We start from the raw sequence: 20597 nt of genomic DNA, 5'->3' as shown, positions 1-20597 counted from the left end.
ACAGAAGTTGCGGCGGCCACGGCGCCGTATTGTGCGCTAAGTCACCCGGCGAGACGGGGCCATGGGCTGGCAGGGTGGCGACGCTACTCGGTCGAGCCGCCGGTATGCCGTTGGGTAGGACGGGGCGGGACCGAAGTGGTGCGCTGCGGAATGGCTGTGTTCGTTCCGACCGGCATAGAGGGCGAGGGCGAGGGCGAGGGCGAGGTAGAGCGGGATACGACATTGGCACCGCCACCGCCACCGCCGTGGTGTCGGAGTGGCGGGACGCACAATTGGTTCTGCACGGCAGCAGTAGTGGTGGTGGCGGTGGGAGGAGGTGGTGTGGGTGAAGAGGAGGGGGAAGCGGGTCCGGTGACGGACGGGGTCCTCTTGGCGGCTCCCATCGTCGCCGGCCCGGAAGAGGGGGGGAGAGGAGCGGAACGGTGAAACTGATCCGGCTCGATTGGGTACGTTTCTCCCCCTTCCTCCTGTCCCTCCGCCAGCAGCACTTCCTCCTCCGACACCACGATTCGACAACGACGAAGAGGGAGGGGCAGGCGTGACGGAAGGCGAGTGGGTCGTCGACGAAGACGAGGCGGCGGGGGGGTGCAGGTGCAGGACGTCGGCGAGGTCGGTGGTGGTGGCGTTGAGGAGGACGTCGAGCGACGAAACCGACGCGTCCTGCAGCTCGCCCATCCTCGTGCGTCGCGCCTCGGTCTCGGCGGCACCCGGACCGGGCAGCGCATCCAGGAGCGCCTGGACGTCCGAGAAGAACTCGAGCCGAGGCAGGCCGGAGCGCTGCCATGCCCCCTGCCGGACTTGCTGCGACGGCGGTGGCGGTTGCGCGCCCCCCATCTCCTGCGGTGAGCCGTGGACGTGCGTTGGGGAGAGCTCGATCGGGTTGGAGCGCAACGACCGATCGCGGTAGACGTGCTCCGGGTGCGAGAGGGCGTGCATGGCCAGCAGGCTGCGCAGCAGCGCCGCCCGGCTCGACTGGAACTCAAACAGCAGCAGCACGTCGTCTAGCTTCCGCTCCAGCACGTCCCACACGTCGCTGCTGTCCGGCCCGCTCACCGTCGCGCGCCACCGCGTCCGTGCCTTGTCGGCGCGCTGGCGATGGCGCGACGAGCTGCCGCCGCTAAAGTAGACGCCGCCACCGCCGCCGCTGACGCTGCTGAGGCGATGGGCCGAAAGCGAGGGCGGCGGTGAGGGCGAGCCCATGGCGGCCTCGATCGACTCGCGCGGATCCAGCGCCCTCGCGTTCTCCATGAGCGTGTCGAGCGACTCGACGCCCAGCCACAGCTTCCACAGCTCCAGCCTCTGCCGGTCGAGCTTGCACGCCTTGAGCACGCGCAACGCCCGGCTGTAGTTGATCTCGATGAGCGCCTCGCGCGTCAGCTCCTTGAACGCGCCGCTCGAGGCCGGCAGCGACGTAGCCTCGTCGACGTGCTCCTGCAGGTTGGCGGCCCTGCTGGTCTTTGCCGAGCCAGCCTCGGCGATTCCACCGCCACCGACGCCCGAGCTCTGCATCGACTTGTCCGCCAGAAATTGGGAGGGAATCGACCTCGAGCCTCCGTCGCCAGCCGCGGCCTTGGCCCTACGGCTGCGCGCCAGCTCCTCGTTCTGCCGCCGCCGGTATCGCTTCTCCCTCGCCCTTAGCGTGGCGCTGGCAAACGCCATGTCGGCGTCCTCGAGCCGGCTCTTGACCAGCTTCCAGCTGATGAACGGGTTGCGAGCGTCGATGCGGTTGAGCTTGAGCATGGCTGCCTTCGAGACGCCGCCATGGTGGCCGTCCGGGTGCGGCCTCGTCGCGCGGTCCTCTCGCTCGCCGTCCAAAAGGCTGGGCAGCAGGCTCTTGAGCTCCTTGAGGGTACCCGTGAACTCCTTAGCGTGCCTTTGCGCGCGCCTGGTCCTGACGACGTCCTTCTTGAACTTGAACGGGTCCGAACCGTTGGCGAGGTTGCCTGGCAATCGCCTCGGCAAGAACGTCGAGGGCCCCGCTCCAGCAGGTGCATAGTCTCGTCCGTCGCTCTGCTCGCCGTCGTCCTCTTCCTCGTCCTCCTCGTCAGACCCCGAGAGCGAGCTTGATGTGCCGAGGAACGAGTCGTTGTCCGTGAGGGCCGTCGGGGCGCCATCGGACGCCGGGACGGTGAGCTTTTCCTGCCCCGGCGATGCTTCCTTGGCCTCCCTGGACGCCTCGGCCGCCGTCTCGGCCGTAGCGAGTGGCCGTCGGCGACGGAGACGGATCCATCGCCGTCGGCGCACAAACGTCCAAGGGTCGGGCGTGCCCTGCCACTTGTCCGACTTGGCGCGGGCCGAGCGTTTCAGCGCCTCGAGCCCGTCGTCCTCGCGCTGCCGCTCCTTCTCCTCGCGCTTGGCCTGCTTTTCGGCCAGGCGCGCATTCATCTCGGTGATGCCGTCCATGCCGGTGCGGGGCAGCCCGAGCTTTCCGTGCGGAAAGTGGACGTTGGGCCAGAAGCGGCGACCGAAGTTGCCGCTGTACTGCCAGCCGGCCTCGTCGGTGTCGCCCGTCATGTCGATCAGCCACTCGGGATAGATCCAGTCCCACGAGGGGTCCGGCAGCTGCGCGTTGGCGATGTTGTAGGGCGACTTTTTGTTGTCGGCGCTCGTCCAGGGCGAGGGGTCCCACTGAAAGAGGGTGCGTGGGCTGAACTTGGGGATGCCGAATACGAGAAGGCTGCAGGCGAGCGGCAGCGTCGGACAGTGCGAGCGTCAGTGCGAAGCTCAAGGATGGCATGGCGAGCGGCCGGGCGCTAGCGACTCACCCTCGTTGGTTCTCGTAGAGGACGTCGAACTCGTATCTCTCCTTGCCAGCATCGCGCGGGGCCTGTTCAGCGGCGAGCTTGCCTAGCATCTGGTCGAGCTCCTTTTCCGGGTCGGCCTGCGCGGTGGGCGTACCTCCTGCGGCCGCTTCGATGGCGGCCATCTCGGCCTCCCACTTGCCCTGACGACGCTTGCGCAGGACGTTTGGCGCGCGCATGTACCTGCGAAAGCTGCCCATCGAGCTCGCCATCGACATCTGGGTGTTCCACCGCCCGAGGACGTGGCCGCCCTCGAAATCTTCGCCAACGGCCTGTCCGATGCTGAGCGTCGTCGCGTCGTGGTCCCGCTCGGTTTCGGCAAAGGAGCTGCGCCTGCTGTTGGCGAGCGAGCCTCGACGGCCGCCGGTGATGCTCTGCCCGCTCCTCGACATGGTAGGAGAGATGGCCGAAAAGGGTCCTCCAGTGCTGCCGCGGCGTTCGGCCGTCATCCCGTCGATGGGCGGAGTCCCAGAGCGGTGCAGGTCCGTGTTGAGGGCGTAGAGCTGCTTGACCGGGTTTGGAGAGTACCGCTCCATGGCTCTGCGGTTGCGGCTCTGGCTAGAGGCGTAGTGGAGGCCCTTTGATACGCGGTGGCCCACGCCATGCTTGATGTGGTCGGCCTTGGACGTCGGGGCGACGGTGGGTGGTCCATCGGCAGAGACCTCGCCCCTTGCCGCCCTTCGCTTCTGCCGCTTCGCCTCTCTGCGCAGCAGCTTCCGGTGCTTCTTGAGCTCTTCCTTGGACAGCGCCTCGTTGTGCTTTAGGCTGACGGATCCGTGCGTCAGCAGCTCATCGTTGGGACCACGCCCGCCGTCGTCGTCCTCGTCCTCTTCATCGCTCGAGTCAGTCTGCAATGCACTGCCGTCGTCTTCGGCCTCGTCGGACTCGGTCAAGCCCGAGGCTGACGAGGGAGACACGGATGGCGACAGGGTGCAGGCCCCGCGCAGCCGTGCGCCCGGGTCATGCTCCTCGGGCTCGTCGTGGATGACAGAGGCCGACGAGCAGCCGATGGGTGTGAGGTTGAAGACGATCGGGTTGGCTGCGGGCTCGGTGGAAGGGGTGCTGCCTGGTGTCGTGACGGCGCTCCTGCTGCCTGGGCTCAGCTCGCCATGGTCGTGGAAGAAGGTGACGGGACGCCGGAGGCCGCCGTGACTCTGCTCCTCTGCCTGTCGCTCGTGGCCCTCTTCGTCGACGACGAGCAGCTCGGGGTTCTGCGATGCCAACGCCTTGAACCTGCCCGTGTCTGGCATCGTGCTGCTGGACGCGCTGCCCGGGCTCTCTGGAATCGGCGGTGGGCTCTTGGTTGCGTGCATGGCCACGGGGCTGGCTGCGCCAGGAGCGGCCGTCAAGCCTGCCCTGCTGCTCTGCTCTGCAAAGGGCGGAGGCGTCTTGTTGAGCGAGAACCTCCTTGCCGCTGCTCCGATGCTGCGGGTGAGAGGGAAGCGGTAAGCCAATCCGTCCTGGCCATGCTCAAAGTCGGGCGAGTTACCGGGGCTGTCGGTGTCTCCTCGGCCGATGCGATCTCTGGCTCTGGATGCGGCATTGCGCACCTTGCCTACGACGGGATGTCCAGGTAGGCTGGTGATCTTGAGCTTTACCTCTTCAAAAGCCTTGCTGAGGTCGATTGAGTCGCTCGAGTCGGAGTCGGAGTCGTCTGCGGCGCCGGTACCAGAGGCGTGACGGGCGCTTGTGCGATGGAGTGCGCCGGTGATGCGGTCTGCTGGCCTGCGCCATCTGTTGCGTTTCTCGCGCTGCTTGGTGAGGCGATCGAGCTTTGCGAGGGCCTCTTGAGCATCGGCGTGGTCGCCCTTTGTGGGCAGGTTGCAGGCGGAATGGAGACCGACATGCTGCGAAGAGTGGGAGCTGGGGCGTGGAGGGCGGGGTTCGCTGCCGATGGTGGTGGCAGAGGGATGCAGGTTGAGCGGTATCTCGTCGAGCGGGTGGAGCGGCGTGGGGCGGACGACTGTGAGGGGCTGTTGGACGGGAGGATGGAGGGCCATGGTGAGGCGGGGCAGGCGCACTAGCGGGCGCCGGCAGGATGAGGAGCTCCTTGGAAGACGAGAGCACTCATTCGAGTGAAGTGTGGCCGGGGGCGTTGCGGTTCGGGGTGGCGTGAATTCGAGGCTGCGTGCCTGCTGCAACGGTTGGAGGCAGGGAGGGTAAGAAGGGGAGGGCTGGAAGATGGTGGTGGTGGGTCGTTGGCAGGGTGTTGGCGAGTGTTTGGCCCGCCGTTGTGGGGGTGCCTCACCTTTGTCCTCTGCCCTCTGCGCCCGCTGTTGGCCCCAGCAGCCTCCACTTTGGCAGGCGGCCCCTAAATCGTTGCCTCACGTTTCTCGCTCGCCCTCTCCCTCGCCCTCGCCCTCGCAGTCTGCAGAGAGCGCCTGCGGTGGCGTAGCTTGGCTTGCGTGCTGGCACTGGCAGCGTTCCCATAGAATCACGACCAAACAAGTCGCACAGTTGACGGCGGCGCCAACACGACGCAGAGCGGTAAAGTTACAGGTTTGCACACGAAAAGACGGGCATGCGACTGCGAAAAAAACCAAGGTAGCGCCAGAGTGTACCAGCGCGGCTCGAGCGTATAAAAGTGTCCATAGATGGTGGCACCTGGTCAATACATGCCATGGCGTCGGTTGGCGTGGGCAGGACCGCAGCAGGCTACGGCCGCACCTCGGACATGGGCGACAGGTGCGGAGCGGGCGACCCGACCCGAGACGGGCTGCGGCTCAGCATGGCGCTCGTCGTCGCCGTCGCGCTGTTGGGCGCCAGCAGGTTCTCGTGCGCCTGTCCCAGGTCCGTCTGCGAGTTGGCACGAGTCAGGCTTGCCGTAAAGTAGCCCGGCCTCGACGATGACCCGTGCATGCCCGCCATGCCCCCCGCCGAAAATGGTCCCACTGGTCGGGCGTGGGCGCCCGGCGCACCCGACCGCAGCCCCAGGGTCGGCGTCGGCGCGCGGCTGCTGGTGCGCGACGCCGGCCTCGAAATCGTGCTGCCAGATGTGATGCCCACCAGCCCAGGCGAGCCGGGTCGGCTCACCTTGACCAGCGTCGGGCTCGTCGCCCCACGCCGCACGGGGATCCTCCCGCTCGAGGCCGTCGCACGCCGCGCGTGGGCGGCCAGCCGGTCGCTCGAGCGCCCAGAGGCCCGCATCGCCCTCGATGACACAGAGGCGGGAAGCAGAGCTGCGGCGCCGTAGAAGAGACGCCTCGCCGGCAGCATCAAGGTGCGCAAAAAGCCCGTGTTGGACTTGCGCCGCCGGTGATTGCGGGAGCGGCCCCCGCCCACGCTCTCTTCGCTGCTGCCCTCGGAGCTGTACGACTGCTCCGACTCGAGCTCCGGGCTCGACAGCAGGCTCTCGCCACGCTTGCCCCGAGAGAACCACTTGGATCCGAACGCGGGCCCCTTGACCTCCGACGCCTCTTCCATGCTCGCCAGAGCATAGTCGCCGCGCGCGCCCCGCTTGGCAGCGCAGACGCCACCGAGGGATCCCAGCGGCGGCGGCAGAAGCTCCTTGATGGCCGCACGCCGACGTGTCGCCCTCGGGCTGCGTCCCCTCGTGCAGAGGCAGGTGAGGGCGAGCACGAGGAAAGCTGCGACCGCGACCAGGACCGCGGCCGGACCAAACGCACGCTGGCCCGCCTGCAGCGCCGGAGGGAACGCCGAACCCTCTCCCGTCGTGGGCCAGTTGGCGCCAAACGGCTTCCACCCCCCGAGCCCGACGGCACCACCGCTGCCTCCGCTCTGTAGCGGAAGGCCGTCGAGTGGCGAGGGGAGCAGCTTGGGAGCGGGCGGAATGTCCCGGCTCGCCTCGACGACGGCCTTGCCCAGCGTCCAGCTGACCGAGAAGCCGTCGACGTCGTTGACGCTCTGGAAGAGGTTCTTCTGGTCCGCCTTGTCCTGCGCCTCGTCGGTGTGATCCTTGCCATCGCCCTGACCCTTGCTGTCGACGATCCGCGGCAGGCCGATGCCCTCGTGCAGCACCGTCACCATCCAGGCAGCCTTGAAGCACTGCAGCTGAAGGCGGTTGAGCTCGACCTGCGGACCAAACAGGTCGCCGGCATCGAGGTGCGACTTGAGCTCCGACCACGGCTTGCCGCAGAAGTCGACCGCGGCCTTTTGGAACGAAACAAAGTCGTAGACGCCGCCCTGGTTGAAGACGTCGTTGGAGCTGAACCAATACTCGGAGACGCCGATGAAGTGGTTGACGCTGAAGTCGATCTTGGGCACGTGAACGCCGTGGAAGAGGCAAGGCGGGTTGGTGCACGTCGCCTCCTTGTCCAGCAGCGGGTGCGTCGCCTCGAGGCACTCGGTGAATGATCCGGTGCCGACGAGCGAGACGTCCGTGTGGTCGTGGCCCGCGGCAGTCAGTTGCAGGCCTTCGGGCAGGCAGGGGTCCGCGTACGGCCTCGGCGCTCCAACAGCCGCCACGGCCGACGAGGAGGCTGACGTCGAGGTCGAGGTCGAGGTCGAGGTCGCCGGTGCAGTGTCGAGGGCGAGCGGCTTGCCCGTCTCCCTGAGCTGCTTGACGTAGCGCTGGCGCGCCTGGTTGGTTCCGTAGCCGAGGAAGGTGGTGACGAACACCTGGTGCGACACCTCGGTGCCGTCGAGCATGCGCAGACTGACGGGCGTGAGCTCCTCCTGAGCGCTCGACTGGCCCTCCTCGGCCTGCAGCGCCGCCTTGCTGGGCTCAAAGGCGATCTGGGTGCTGGCGCCCCCCATGTCGAGGAAGCCAAAGGTGCTCTTGCCCTCCACGAGATCGGCCTCGCCCTCAGTCAGGTTCTGCTTGGGCCGGATGTGGAAGCCGTCCATGAGGTAGTTGACCGAGATCCAGCCCAGCAGGCCCTCTTCCTCGCCCGAGATGACCGAGACGTGGGAGCTGCAGCCGCCGTCGATGCGGAACGAGGTGTGTTCCCGGACGTAGCGGCAGGTCTCGGAAAGCACGGCCTCGCGCTGGCTGTCCGGAAGCAGCCGCATCCCGGCGGTGGCCATAATGTAGATGGGCGTGTCCGACCAGGCGGACGGGGGCACCACCTTTTCCGCATGCTCCATGAGCGGTCGGAGGTATGCAGCCAGGTCGGAGGGGTGGTCGCCGAACGACGAGATGCCTGGCAGAGGACGACCGCAGCGCAGATCCGGGAGAGGTAGGTGTGCGAGAGCGGGTCAGAGAAGAGGTCCTGCAGTAGTCAAGGGCCGGGTGCGACGATGTCCCGATGGCACTCACCCGGCTCAACCTTGACGGTCCAGTCCATGCCGCTGCCTTCCCAGGTTCCCTTTTCGACCTTGGGCAGCGTCTTGATGTCCTGACCACGGCTCTCCTTGAGCGCGCGGTCAAGCTTCGGGTCCTTCCACGAGTAGACCTGCATCCTAGACCCCGAGGAGCCTGCGTCGACGAGCACGGCATATTTGCGCGCCTGGAGCCACTCTGCTGGGGCATCGAGCTGCGCCGAGCCGGCATCGGGCGAATAGTGGGCCTTGGCTCCGCCGGTCCGGCTGCCGGAATCGCGGGGCTCGGTGTAGGCGGAGCGAGATCGCATGGGGCTCGAAGATAGCTTCTGCGCGGCCGTCCGGGCTCGCCGCCGGCGAACAACGGGCGAGGTGGCGGGCTGGCGTGAAGGCCCGGGCTCGACGAGATCGGCTGGCATGTGGACGATGAGACTGTGCGGTTGGGCAGGGATTAGGAGATGGGACTGGCAACTAGAGGTCGAGTATGGAGAGGATCGTCCGAAAGGCCCAGGTGCTGTTGACCGTGGTCAGAAAAGGAGCTCTAGGGTGCGCGCAAGGGGGGCGATTGGGTCGTGGAGCCCGAGCTACTCGAGCGCTGTGCGGTGGGGATGCTGAGGGCTACCGGGCGCGGCTCTCGTCCGAGGCGCAGGCCTGAGACGCAGGCTAGGTGCAATGAAAACGGCGATGGAGAAGTGGCAGGGGCCGGCAAGTCGGCGTTTTGAGCAGGCGGACGGACGGACGGACGGACGGACGGACGGACGGACAGATAGACAGTTGAGCGAGAGGTGGATAGCGCCCGGCGGCCGACCGAGAAGAGGAGACGAAAGTGGTGATGATAGGTGGTGGTGTTGGTGGTTGGAGGATGTGGGGATGATGGTGGTGGTAGCGGCGGTACACAGGGGGTTGTCAGAGGCTGCAGTAGTGCCGGGTCGAGGGGCACGAGAGGACCGAGCGCCGAGGGTGTGTGGGGGCGCAACCGTCGCGGGAGCGAGTGTGGCGGCGGCCTGCAACGTGCGTGCGGCAGAGGGACAGCAGAGGGACAGCAGAGAGGCGGCCAAACCAGGCTGCCACGCCTCGAGCGCAGGTCAGAGACACATCCTCCTAACTACCGCCTGCCTGCCTGCCTGCCTGCCTGCCTGCTCGCCGACCGCCCGCGTCGCTGCCACCAGAAGAGGAGGAGGCTCAAGTTTCAAACAATCGCATCCCGGATTTCCGCCGAGGGGGAACACTGCAAGGCCGCCGACCGCGTCACGTTCTTCCACGGCCCTGCTCGCCTCGCCACTCGTTCGCTAGCCCATCTCGATCTTCGTAGCAGCACCCGGCCCCTACTCCGTCCTCATTCCCCATTCATCGTTGGTGCTGCTCGTAGATGACCGATGACAGCCTGCCTGTGCCCCTCGCCCGCCCAGCGATGGCATCAACAGCCCAGACGCAAGCAGCGCGAGGCAAGTCGAGTGCCGAAGCATCGTTAGCGCGTGGTCCAACCTCCCCCCCTGACGGCTCGTGGCGGTGATCCGCAGACGCCCATTGCGCCTCATCAGCCGCCCTACCAAGGCAGTCAGGGTTAAAAATAAACCGCCGGCCGCGAGCAGGCAGGCAGGCTAGGGCGAATTTGAAACCGAGGAAGATGGCGGTGTACGGGTCGGTGGTGGTGCGACGCCCGCCTGCTGGGCCGGCCGGCCGCCTTTGGCCCTGCTTGCCTGCCCTAGCTTGCTTGCCTGCCTCCTTCCGCCTCGCCTCGCCTCGCCTCGCCTCGCCCTGCCGGCGAGAAGGGTCTCTCGGCCATTTTCAGGCCTGCCGTCCCATCGATCTTCGCTCCGCCGCCATCTCGATCCCTAGGCTACCAGAGGTTGGGTCGATGAGGGGGTCGCAGGTGCAGGCCTGCCGGGAGCCAACCGATGGCGACAACCCCAGGCAGGCTACGGCACGCTGCGCTACCAGCACCATCCCATCCAGCCCCTTCCAGGCCGCTCCGCCCGCCCCCAATCCTAGCCTGGTCCACGGATAATCGAGCGCACGACGTGGTGGGCCCGCGGCATTCAGCGCGCGCGCGCGTTGACACGCCCCACGCCTGCCAAACATCATCATCGCCTCCATCAGCCGCAGTCCATCCACGTAGCGCCATCACCCCAGATCGGCGTCGCGGCGCAGCACGTCGACATCAGGTGGCGTCCCCTACCACTTCTAGCCGTGGCGTACGTACTTGGCTAACCCTTTGGTCCTCTGCGACGAGGGTGTCGCCTGGTCAAAAGTGACTTCGAGCCATCGATTTTCTACGGACCGAATGGTCCCCACAGCGGCTGCAGTACCAGCAAGACCCGTCACAGTGCCCGTACTCGCCCTGCCTTGTTTGATCACGACTAGTAGTAGTGACGTCGCAAGACCGTGGCGAGGGGATGGAGGCATCTCTGCTTTGCTCGCTCGCTCCGGCCTCCTCCTATCAACAGGTCTAACGCTTGGTCGGCACGACGACGTGGCGTCTAGACAGCCTAAATCGGTCCAGCTGCCGGGCGGAGTTCAAGGGGAGACATCGACGTCCGGAACCCACGTTCCCACGTTTTGTCCGCCGCACCAGCCTGCCCTGCCCTGCCAGGCCTCTCTTCCCCCGGGCTGGCGGCCAGGACGAGAATCAGGCACACAGATGGGGACCGGCTGGGGCCCCTCCGACGAGCGATGGGAGGACGATTCGTTTTTTGTCAGGATCGCCCCGCTTCGTCGCTAGTCGGGTGCTGCAGCAGCAGCAGCAGCTTCTCGTGCGATGCAACCGAGCCCCTCGAGCGTCGTCATCGAATCGCGAAGCGATCCCAAGATGATGATGGTGTGGTACGGTGAAGGCAGCCCCTTAGCCTCGGCGTTCATTCAGAGCTCTCACCCCATCCAGATCTCGCTTGTCGAAGAAATGATGCCCGAAGTACGTCTTGCCCCACGAGCGAGCGTAGAGGTTACATACTCGGTCGACCCCTGCGATCGGCGACATCAGCTGGGCCAACGTGGTGGCCAGAGAGTGAGTTGCGCACGTACGGAAAGTGGTCTCACAGACGCAAGGCCGATCATCGTTCGCCATCGACCTAGCTTCGCCCCTCGCCAGGCTGATCCGACAATGCGGGGCGCCCGCACTTCGACCAAGACGCCGAGCGCCATCGTCTATGGTGCACCCCTTTGCCCGTAGTCATTCGCGCCGTTCAGACTCAAGCCAGGACGTGGCACTTGTACGTGGTCTGTAGGATAGGCAGAGAGAACAAAGTCGACGTCAACACATGCGTAACCTCAACGGACGCCTCGGCATCATCGGACGGCGTAGAGACGCTAGAAGACCGATCAAACGGAAACGTTAGCCGCTCGTTCGCTGCGGGATATCTGCGACGGACTTGACCTGACGACGGAGCGTCTCACGCCGCACAGCCAGGCCAACCTCCGCGATCAACAATGGCGCAGCAGCTCTCGAACAGCACTGGATCGAGCGCTGGTTCCTCGCCCATTGTCGAGAGATCGCCGCTCGTGGTGCCGACCTGCAAAGCGCACGGTGACCCTGCTCATAAGAGTGGGCTGTACGGTCGCCATCATGTGCTGCCGTCGAAGAGGGCTTGTCGACATCCCGGACCGGAAGGAGGTCGCAATTGCTCGCCTGTCGTGGGGTAGTAGGTAGGTGGCCACAGCTTGCCGCTCGGAACCGGAGAGACGACGCCTGGCGCAGCGACGAGCGAATCGCTACATAACCCCTGCGTCCGAGCTGAGCCAGAAGAGGTGGCTTGAGCCAGGAGATGCAGCAAGGACGGCACTTGCGGTCGGCCAAAGCGGCATCTGCTTCTTTCAGAGATTCTGCTGCAGCCGCTTCAACCTCCGGCTGCCGTTCATGCCTGCGCCAGATGGCAGAGTCACGTCCATCTGTTGTATATCGTGGGCAGGCCCGGAAGCAGGTACACGGTCAAGGCGGGCGCTATGCTGGCGTGCTGGCAGGACTGGGACGAGGTTTGTGCACCGAGCGTGGCAAGAAAAGCAAGCAAGCACGCTGATCTACGGTCCTGGCAGCGGCACGTACGGCAGGCCAGGCGAACATCTCAGGGAGACCGCAACGATGGTGGCCGGTATCGAGGGGGGGGCATCAATGCCAAGCTGGAAGCGCCGTCGCCGCCGCAGCAGCGGCAGCAGCGGCAGCAGCGGCAGCAAAGATAGGCGGCACCATAACCAGTCGACATCGTCACGGCTGAGCTCAGAAGAAAGCGGAGGTGGTGCGCAGGAGCGCGACATCTGCACGCAAGCTGAGAAGGGGTGAATCTGCCTGGCCGGTCCTGGCCTGGCCGCTCCCCTGGGCACTTTGCGAGACAGCGCTGACCTCGTATTGGCTGAGCGAGGAGGGCAACGGGTGGCGGTCCATCGCAACGAGATGCTGGAGCATACGTGCGTGCGGCGAGGTTTTCGAGCGTGGCCTGCCCGTCGTCTCGATGCAGCCCAACGGGCGTACAGCGGCTGCAGGCTAGCCCCGGCCCCTGCCTGCCTCGGCCAGGCCAGGTCCCAGCGCCGTGGCACGGAAACACCTCGACGCGAGGCCACATCGCGATCGACATGGTGGCAGCCTCGACCCGTACCTGGACGGCTCGAGGTGTATGGCCCGCCCTCGCAATGGCCTCGAGGAGCTGGCCACGACGAAACCAGCCAGGGCGAGCGGCGGGGAATACAAACGCTGCCCTGGATGGACCTACGAGGGTGCGCCTAAATGATTTTCACCGATTCGGGGTGGGGGTGGCTGTTTTCTTGGGCCGAGGTCGAGGCGAATAGAAAGAGAAGACAAGAGAGCCTAGCTAAATAGCCTGGCCTAGCCTGTTGTATGTATGTGCAGGCAGGCGGTTGAGCGGGCGCCTGCAGGGGAGCCAGCAGCAAGCAGGCAGGCAGGCAGGCCATGGGAAAGGGGCTTGCTTCTGCGCCTGCTTCTCTCTGCTTGCCCGCCTGCCTTAGCTTCCTGAGGTTGGATGCGTTGGTGCGAGCGTGCGTGCGTATGCTCGACGGCAGGCAAAGAGGCAGGTAGGGGCAGGGGCAACGAGCGCCCTTTGCCTGCCCTGCCCCGTCCTGCCCTGCCCTGCCCTGCTGCCTCCTGGCCTGCCTGGCTGTTCGCCCCGGCTGCTTTCGGCCTGGCCAGTTGCCAGCCAGCCAGCCAGCCAGCCAGCCAGCCACACGCACGCACGCTCACACACCCGCACACGCAGCCAGCCAGCAGTTGGCCTGGCCTGAGGTTGGCCTCGCCTCGCCTGGCCTCGCCTCCCCTCGCTGCCCCCTCTGGCGCTGCAAGTGTTGGTCCTCTCCTCGCCATCACCGCCCACCACCACCACCACCACCATCGCTTCCTCCGTCATCCGCCACTTCCGCCTCGCTCCTCGCTTCGCCCTTCACCTCGCCCTTGGCCCCTGCCACCGCTCGCTGCCCCCGCCCACCGTCAGACGCTGTAGATTCGGAAACATCGGGCTCTCTCACACCGTAATCTGGCCGACCCCACCCCCCCACCTTGTTCTTCCTTCGACTTCGTCCTCGTCGAGCTCCGGTCCGATCCGGAGAACTGCGCACTCCTTCCGATACCCCCTTCCCGCTCTCTGCCACGTAGCGGCGCGCAACATCCGAACACCGGCCTCGCCTCCAATTCGTGTCCGACCCTTTGCCATCACGGCATCCCCTGCTTTCCGCTCGACATTCCACGACCCGTCTCGGTGCTGCCTCTAGTCGCGCTGCACCACTAAAAAAGGATCTCGAATCGATCCGACAATCACGCGCTTGCCCATCTCCAATCGACCTCGCGACCCACATCATAGCGGCACTCGAGCATCCAACCTTTGCACACCGTCCCTAGAGATACCAAGATGTCCAAGGTGCGTTGCAGGGAGCCACCGCCTTCGTCAATGCCACCTCCTGCTCGACCAGTACGCGAGCTGGCTGCGGCCTCCTGGACAACCACCTCTTGCTGACCTCGCCACTGCCATCGTGCTCTGCCGTCCCATGCCGACACCCCCGATCCGAGCAGGCCCAATTCCTGAGAGAGTACAAGCTGGTCGTCGTCGGTGGAGGAGGAGTCGGAAAGTCTGCCCTGACGATCCAGTTCATCCAAAGCCACTTTGTTGACGAGTACGACCCGACAATCGAAGGTGCGTGGGCGGGCCGCAACGTCTACGATCCTTTGCATTCCGGCGACTCCTGCTGACGTCGTCGTCCAATCTCGCTTCAACTCGCCACAGACTCGTACCGCAAGCAGTGCGTGATTGACGAGGAGGTCGCGTTGCTCGATGTGCTCGATACGGCAGGCCAGGAGGAGTACAGGTGAGTCGCGGCGGCGGCGCCCTCGATGCTCGGCCGGGCGACCGCTCCATCGTCTGCCCTTCCGACTCACGCCCCTTGTTGCCTCCCTCCGCCTCGACCCCTCCTCTGCCTCGACCCTGCCCTTGCCACGCCAGCGCGATGCGAGAGCAGTACATGCGGACGGGCGAGGGTTTCCTGCTCGTCTACAGCATAACGAGCCGCAACTCGTTTGACGAGATCTCGACGTTCCACCAGCAGATTCTGCGCGTCAAGGACAAGGACTACTTCCCGGTGATCGTTGTGGCCAACAAGTGCGACCTCGAGTACGAGAGGCAAGTCGGCAGCCACGAGGGCCGGGAGCTGGCCAAGCACTTTGGCTGCCGCTTTATCGAGACGTCGGCCAAGCAGCGGATCAATGTCGACGAGGCGTTCAGCAACCTGGTGCGCGAGATCCGCCGGTACAACAAGGAGCAGACCATCGGCCGACCGGGCGCGACGGGAGCGGCGGGCGGCGCCAACGGCATGGAGCGCTTCCAGACCGAGGAGGGCAAGCACGAAGGCGGCTGCTGCAAGGGCTGCGTCGTCCTCTGAGCTTCGACGAGGGGAAGAAAAGGTCGCTGGTCGTAGGCCTGCGCGCGTGGCCACACGGCATCGGCGAGCCTTTCCGTCATCCCCCCCTGGTCTTGCCCCTCGCCTCCTCACCTCTCTTTCGCCCCCCATGTTTCCGTACTCAGCATTGCATGCACGTCTCGGCCTTGATATCCCACCCGACGGTTCTCTCGAACGTATCCGTAACTCCATATCGTGGTTGGTTCTGTCCGGGTCGTGGCGAATTGGGGCGCAGGATGAGCAGGTGCGGCAAGGGGCGACAAGTGTCGGGCGGCCATGCCTGCGCCGCCCATCACGGCGCCGCAGCGTTCCTCAGCGTATTGCCATGGTGCGGGGCTAGACGGCGACCCTCCGGTGCTCGTGGCATACGCCTACCTGTTCGATCCGCGCCAGCCAAGTCTTGGTATCGGCATTGCGAACTACGTGTGCTGCCTGATCCGGGGACAGCGAGCCTGCGGTCCCGGACCGCCGAGATGGTCGATGGCTCGTCGACAACACACCTGATGCTAACTACCACCTGAAGAGGAGTTCGAGGATGGGATGGTGTTTGCGTCACGTGCTCAAGGCCCGCTTCCCCGGAATGCAGAGCAGATGAGCCTGGGCAGGGAGGGGGGCAAGGGTCAGGGCAGGAGCAAGAGCAAGGGCGGAAGAGGAGACGGAGCAGCTGAAGACGTGCGGTGCGACATCTAGGGATGGAGAGAGAGAGATAGAGAGCGAGGGGGGCAGGGAGACGCGACAGCTTCTCGCTCGAGGCTCGAGACTCGAGGCTCGGGCGCGGCGAGGCCAGGCCAGGCCAGACAGACCAGCTGGGCAGACGGGTGAGCCGAGGCGTGTTGGTCTCTGCGCGCGCGACTTTTTGGGTGCCAACATGGGGCGCGCCGCGGCCTTGGCAGGCTAGGCCCTCTGGGCTTGGTGTTTGACTCGCACAACAGCCGGGGCCAGGCCAGGCTGCACCGCACCGCACCGCACCGCACCGCACCGATCCGACCCGACGACCAAGCAACACCATCGTAACCCTGCCCTACCACCGCTGTATCCTGATCCTGACTTCTGCATCGAGCTGCATCCACGCCGCACCATCACTTCCACGCACCCTCTCGAACGACGCCGCACTCCTCAGCTTCAGACCGTGCCCAACCGGCTTCGCCTTCCTTCTCAACCTCGACGACTCTAGCCATCCGCGACTTGGCCTGATCCGGCCCACTCTGTCGCATACCTCAGCAGCATGCCAGCCTCTCGATCCACACGCGCTTCGACGAGCCACGACGTGTCGGCCTCGATGACGACCTCGCGCAAACGGGCGCGCGACAAGGAAAACGTCGCGCCGCGCTCCTTCAGCGCACTTAGCCGCTACGACCAAGACGACCAAGACGACGACCAAGATGCAGCATCGGCGTCGGACCGGGGAGACGAGGACAGCTTCCGCGCCTCCAAGTCTCGAAGGGGCGCCGCCACGACTGCCAAGCCGGCAAAGACGACCAAGAAGGCCCAGAGCAATTCCAAGGGCTCCGCGGTGGGCGCACGGAAGACGGCCTCGAAATCCAGACGGGTCGAACAGCTCGAGGACGACGATGACGAGCAGGGCGACGACGAGGAAATGGAGGACAATGCATCCATCGCCGACACGGCCAACGGCGAAGATGAGAGTGTGGCAGACGACCAAGACGACACTCTCCGAGCGGTCAGGACGGGTGCAAAGTCGAGCGGACGAGGCCGCACCGCGTCGAGCAACGGCAAGGCAGCGACGGCGGCACCGTCTACCAAATCGCGCAGCCGTGCCGCCGCCGCGGAGACTACCGAGGACGGATACGGCGACGAGGACGATGCGGCAGCGGGCACAGACGCCATGCTGCTGGAGCGCAAGGAGTTTGACAGCTGGATGGAAAAGAAGCTGGCCAAGATGGCGTCAAAGAGGGAGCGGGCGCTCGAGGACAAGCTGCAGAGGATGACCGAGGAGCGCGACGAGATCCAGAACCAGCTCGACGAGCTGCGGCAGCTCCGGAACACCAAGGCCGAAGAGACGCTCGAGGCGCTGAGGAAGGCGGCCGAGACCAGGCACAAGCGTGAGTGCGCCTGGCGGCCCGTCCGATGCGACGCTCAACATCCGCGCTCGTCGTTGACCTTTTCTATGTATGCACGACCCTCCAGATGACAAGGACCTCATCAACTCGCTCAAGGCTCGCGCCGAGGCGGCCGAGCGGAGGGCCAGAGAGGCCGAGGCCAACGGAGGAGGTGCTGCGGACCGCAGCATGAGCATCGTAGGCATGCGAACGCCGAGCGTGGCATCGACGTCGAACGCTCCGCAGGTCGAGGAGCTCGAGAAGCGGCACCGCAAGGAAATGGCCGAGGCGGCCAAGGTGCAGAGGAAGCTCGAGGACGACGGTGAGTGGCCGTCCGCCGCGTGGGCAACCTTCCTCCCTCGTCTTTCGCGCGGTACGGGGCTGACCTTTCCACCGCTTCGCCGCTGCAGTCAACAAGTACAAGGCCAAGCTGGAGGAGGAGATCGCGACGTCCAAGGCGCTGCTGGAAAAGGCGCACCTGGGCTCGTCGGCCTCTACGTCGTCGTCGCAGGCGGCGGGCAAAGGCAGGGCGGCGACGGAGCTGGCGCTGACTGCGCAGCAGCACGAGGACGAAAAGGCCATCCGGCGGCTGTACGAGGACCTCACAGGGCTCGTCGTCACGGGTGTCGAGACGTACGACGCAAAGGAAAAGTACAAGCGCTTCAAGATGCTGTTTGCCAACGACGCGTACCACTGTGAGTGTGCCGAGCGTGCTGTGCAAAGCGAGGGGCGAATGCTCGAGCTCGAACTGTCAAGCTGACTGCGATCATACCTCGAATCCTCTCGCCTCCCGGGTCGTCTCTCTGCGCAGCTCTGGTGTTTACGCTGGAGGAGTTTGAGGCGCTCTTTGACCCGCCGGCGGGCTCGCGGTCGACGCAAAAGGTCAAGCGGGAGCAGTTCTGCTACGAGCCGCAGCTCGACGAGGACCGGGATCGCGCCTTCCTCGAGGCCGACGTGCCCGAGATGTGGCACGAGACGATCCGCTTCCACCGCGACATGGCCTTTCCCTTTTTCAACAAGCTCAAGGGCGCTCTCCGCCTTGGACCGTCGCGCTCGGACTGAATCTTGTCGCCCTCGCCCTCGCCCTCGCCCTCGCCCTCGCCCTCGCCCTCGCCCTCGCGCCTTTTGGTATCCCAGATAGGGGAGCCAGATTGGTCGTGGTCCGATGTCTTCGTTGTCGCCGTGGATGCCGTTTGTTGTTGTATCTTTATCGTGTATTGCCATTCTGCCCGATTTTGTGGTATCCAGGCCCAACCCCCCTTGTGCCAACGCCGGTGGGTCGCACGAGGTTGTGCAGGCCAGAGCAAGGCCCCTCAGACCAAGGCCCACCGCCTCACATGTTCATCCACAATGCTGCATCTTGCACGAGCCTCTGTGTCGGCGGTGGGGCCAGGCCACGCAGCGCCTGCGGTACTGTACGGTACGGTGCGGTGGGGACAGACGGGCGTGTTGTCTCGCTCTAGCTGTCTGTTTGCACGTAACTACGCTCGGATCACCAACGAGCGAGATCATGGCACGGCATGGCTGTGGCGGACCCATCCGATCAGAGAAAGAACGAGGACCGAACCTAAATTTAGCGTACATCGCGTCGGCCGGAGGAGAGCGAGAAACGAAGCTAGGCAGATCATACAGAGTACCTCAGGCTAGACGTCGGGCGGGCGAGCGACGAGGTGGCGGCCACCTCGGCAAAGCAAAGATCGTCGGTCGATCTGTGCCCGCCTAGCCACCGTACGTGGCCTAGCCCACCTGTCCTAGCCTACCCGCGGTACTGTACCTGTGCCACCTCGCTCTGCAGGCCATCTTCGAGGGCATCACAGCACTTCAAAGCTTAGCCTCTCTAGCTGAGCCGCTACGGTAGCCTCGTGTGCGAAGTCGAAAGAGAGAGGGGCCCGGGCAGGGCAGGGCAGGGGCGAAGCGAAGCGACGACGGAGCTCGGCTTCGACGACGGGCATGCGCTGCGAACCGGGCATCTAGACGTGCGCGTGCATGCATTTTTCGCCCGCTCCCCTTCGCTCCAAGCAAGCCTAGCCTGCCGATCCACTTCCTCGCTCGCTGCCGCGTGCCGACCCCCGAGCCCTCTTTTGGGATCAGCGAACAACAACACCGCCGCCCGGCCGGCCGGTCGGCCCCCCTGGCTCGGTGTCTCGGTCTTGTCGCCACATCCGCTTGGAAGCGTCGAAGGGGGAAACGCATTTCGGAATGGCAAGTACGTACGTGCACTACTCAACCCCTTCACTGCACACGCCTCGAGATGCCAAGACTTTGGACATCCTTTCAGAGCGAGCGGCCAGGAAGGCGTGTAGTGTGATGGCGTGGACGTTGGCGCTTGATGCGAGGCTTTCCATGTCGGGTCAGCGGACCGCACTCGGATTGCCCTTGCTGGCTGACAGAAAGCGGGCCGTGCCAAGATGGGAGACAAGAGGGATCCGACCCAACCCACCTCACTTCGAAGGTCATGCTCGCCGCGTGCCGTAACAGCGCATGGCCCCGTTCCTCCTGGACGTCACCTGTAGCTGTGAGCATATCATGATATGCTATGAAGAGGGGCCGCCCGCGCAGTGGGGCGATCCCTGCGTGTCGGCGATCATCAATCCATCAACAAAGAGATGAGGAGAAGCAAAGAAAGCGCAGCGGACGACGACGACCGCAGAGGCAGGTCAACGCACGACGACCGAAAACTCCTGAGCCGGCAACGGCCCCGAGTGCCCGTCAGTTCGTACAGAGGTAGGTAGGTAGCCGGCCGGTGGTGGCGTTCCCGCCGCCTCCGATGTGCTGCAGAACGAGGGTCCAACCCGCCTGGCCCCTATGTACCGTGCTATTAGGAGGAGCTACGATTCCCAAATGCCTTGCTTGCTTTGCCTTTTGTTGCTGCGAATCGACGGTCAGCCTCCGCAGTGTCACAGTTCGACGTCCACAGGAGAATACAGAGCACGCCGCAAACAATCCGGTCTGCTTCGGGCGCATTGCGCGGCGCAGCGAGAGGATGCCAGGCTTCCCTGTCGACAACCGACGAGCGATGACCGCGCCACCGTCGACGCCGTCACCGTCAGCGCACGGTAGGAACACAGCCGATGGGAGGGTTTTTCCTTCTCTCGGGGCGAGGACAGTCGAGGGCCGAAGGGACGTACGTCTGCTCGAATACCGTAGGAAAATGAAAGATCCAACCCGCCGGAGACGAGCTCTCGAGGTCGAGGCTAAGCGAGAGAGGACGAGGAACCCCGGCTCCCCCTTTCCGCTCGGCATTTCCAGGGTGGGCAGGGAGAGCCAGGGCAGCGCAGCGCAAGGCATGGCACGGCGGGGGCAGGGCAGGGCAAGGCAAGGCGCGGGACGAGGCTTGCCTGCGGCCTGCGGCCTGCGGGTCGACATACATGATGAGCGGAGAACGGGGTCGAGGGCCGAGGTAACTTACGGCAGGCAGCGAGCGGGCAGGCCAGACGAGATGCGCGCGCTCCAGACCGGGGGACGTCGAAAGACGGGGGTTTCCCGCATCACCCGCCGCTCTGCTTCGCCGCGCCGCTCGCTCACTCGCAGGAGAACAACACGTCCCTCGCCCTGGCCTCCTTGCTCGCACAGCAGGTAGGGTCAGGGCACACACAACGACGGAGACCGTCGGCCGGCCGCCGAAATC

The 20597-nt window shown here is 65.3% G+C and overlaps 5 protein-coding genes across 5 annotated transcripts; 3 read left to right on the top strand and 2 right to left on the bottom strand.

Annotated features, from left to right (window-relative positions):
* Nucleotides 1-83: 83 nt before the first annotated feature.
* Nucleotides 84-4801, bottom strand: PFL1_01050 (uncharacterized protein; the record flags this gene model as incomplete). The annotated part of the gene is made up of 3 exons (XM_007878550.1): nucleotides 84-154; nucleotides 504-2677; nucleotides 2766-4801. 3 exons carry the CDS (start codon nucleotides 4799-4801, stop codon nucleotides 84-86), a joined length of 4281 nt encoding a protein of 1426 aa, XP_007876741.1.
* Nucleotides 4802-5456: 655 nt separating this feature from the next.
* PFL1_01049 (uncharacterized protein) lies at nucleotides 5457-8440 on the bottom strand (the record flags this gene model as incomplete). The annotated part of the gene is made up of 2 exons (XM_007878549.1): nucleotides 5457-7903; nucleotides 8020-8440. The coding sequence occupies 2 exons, from the start codon at nucleotides 8438-8440 to the stop codon at nucleotides 5457-5459; spliced, it is 2868 nt and encodes a 955-aa protein (XP_007876740.1).
* A 3965-nt stretch (nucleotides 8441-12405) lies between these two features.
* Nucleotides 12406-12735, top strand: PFL1_01048 (uncharacterized protein; the record flags this gene model as incomplete). The annotated part of the gene is made up of 1 exon (XM_007878548.1): nucleotides 12406-12735. One exon carries the CDS (start codon nucleotides 12406-12408, stop codon nucleotides 12733-12735), a length of 330 nt encoding a protein of 109 aa, XP_007876739.1.
* Nucleotides 12736-13867: 1132 nt separating this feature from the next.
* On the top strand, nucleotides 13868-14891 carry PFL1_01047 (uncharacterized protein; the record flags this gene model as incomplete). The annotated part of the gene is made up of 4 exons (XM_007878547.1): nucleotides 13868-13876; nucleotides 14029-14149; nucleotides 14240-14321; nucleotides 14456-14891. The coding sequence occupies 4 exons, from the start codon at nucleotides 13868-13870 to the stop codon at nucleotides 14889-14891; spliced, it is 648 nt and encodes a 215-aa protein (XP_007876738.1).
* Nucleotides 14892-16134: 1243 nt separating this feature from the next.
* PFL1_01046 (uncharacterized protein) lies at nucleotides 16135-18031 on the top strand (the record flags this gene model as incomplete). Its single annotated transcript, XM_007878546.1, has 4 exons — nucleotides 16135-16972; nucleotides 17058-17291; nucleotides 17380-17664; nucleotides 17781-18031. 4 exons carry the CDS (start codon nucleotides 16135-16137, stop codon nucleotides 18029-18031), a joined length of 1608 nt encoding a protein of 535 aa, XP_007876737.1.
* Nucleotides 18032-20597: the final 2566 nt, after the last annotated feature.

This window comes from Pseudozyma flocculosa (assembly GCF_000417875.1).
Source record: "Pseudozyma flocculosa PF-1 unplaced genomic scaffold scaffold00002, whole genome shotgun sequence".
NCBI classification, from domain to species: domain Eukaryota; kingdom Fungi; phylum Basidiomycota; class Ustilaginomycetes; order Ustilaginales; family Ustilaginaceae; genus Pseudozyma; species Pseudozyma flocculosa.
This window is presented reverse-complemented; position numbering and strand designations above follow the sequence as displayed.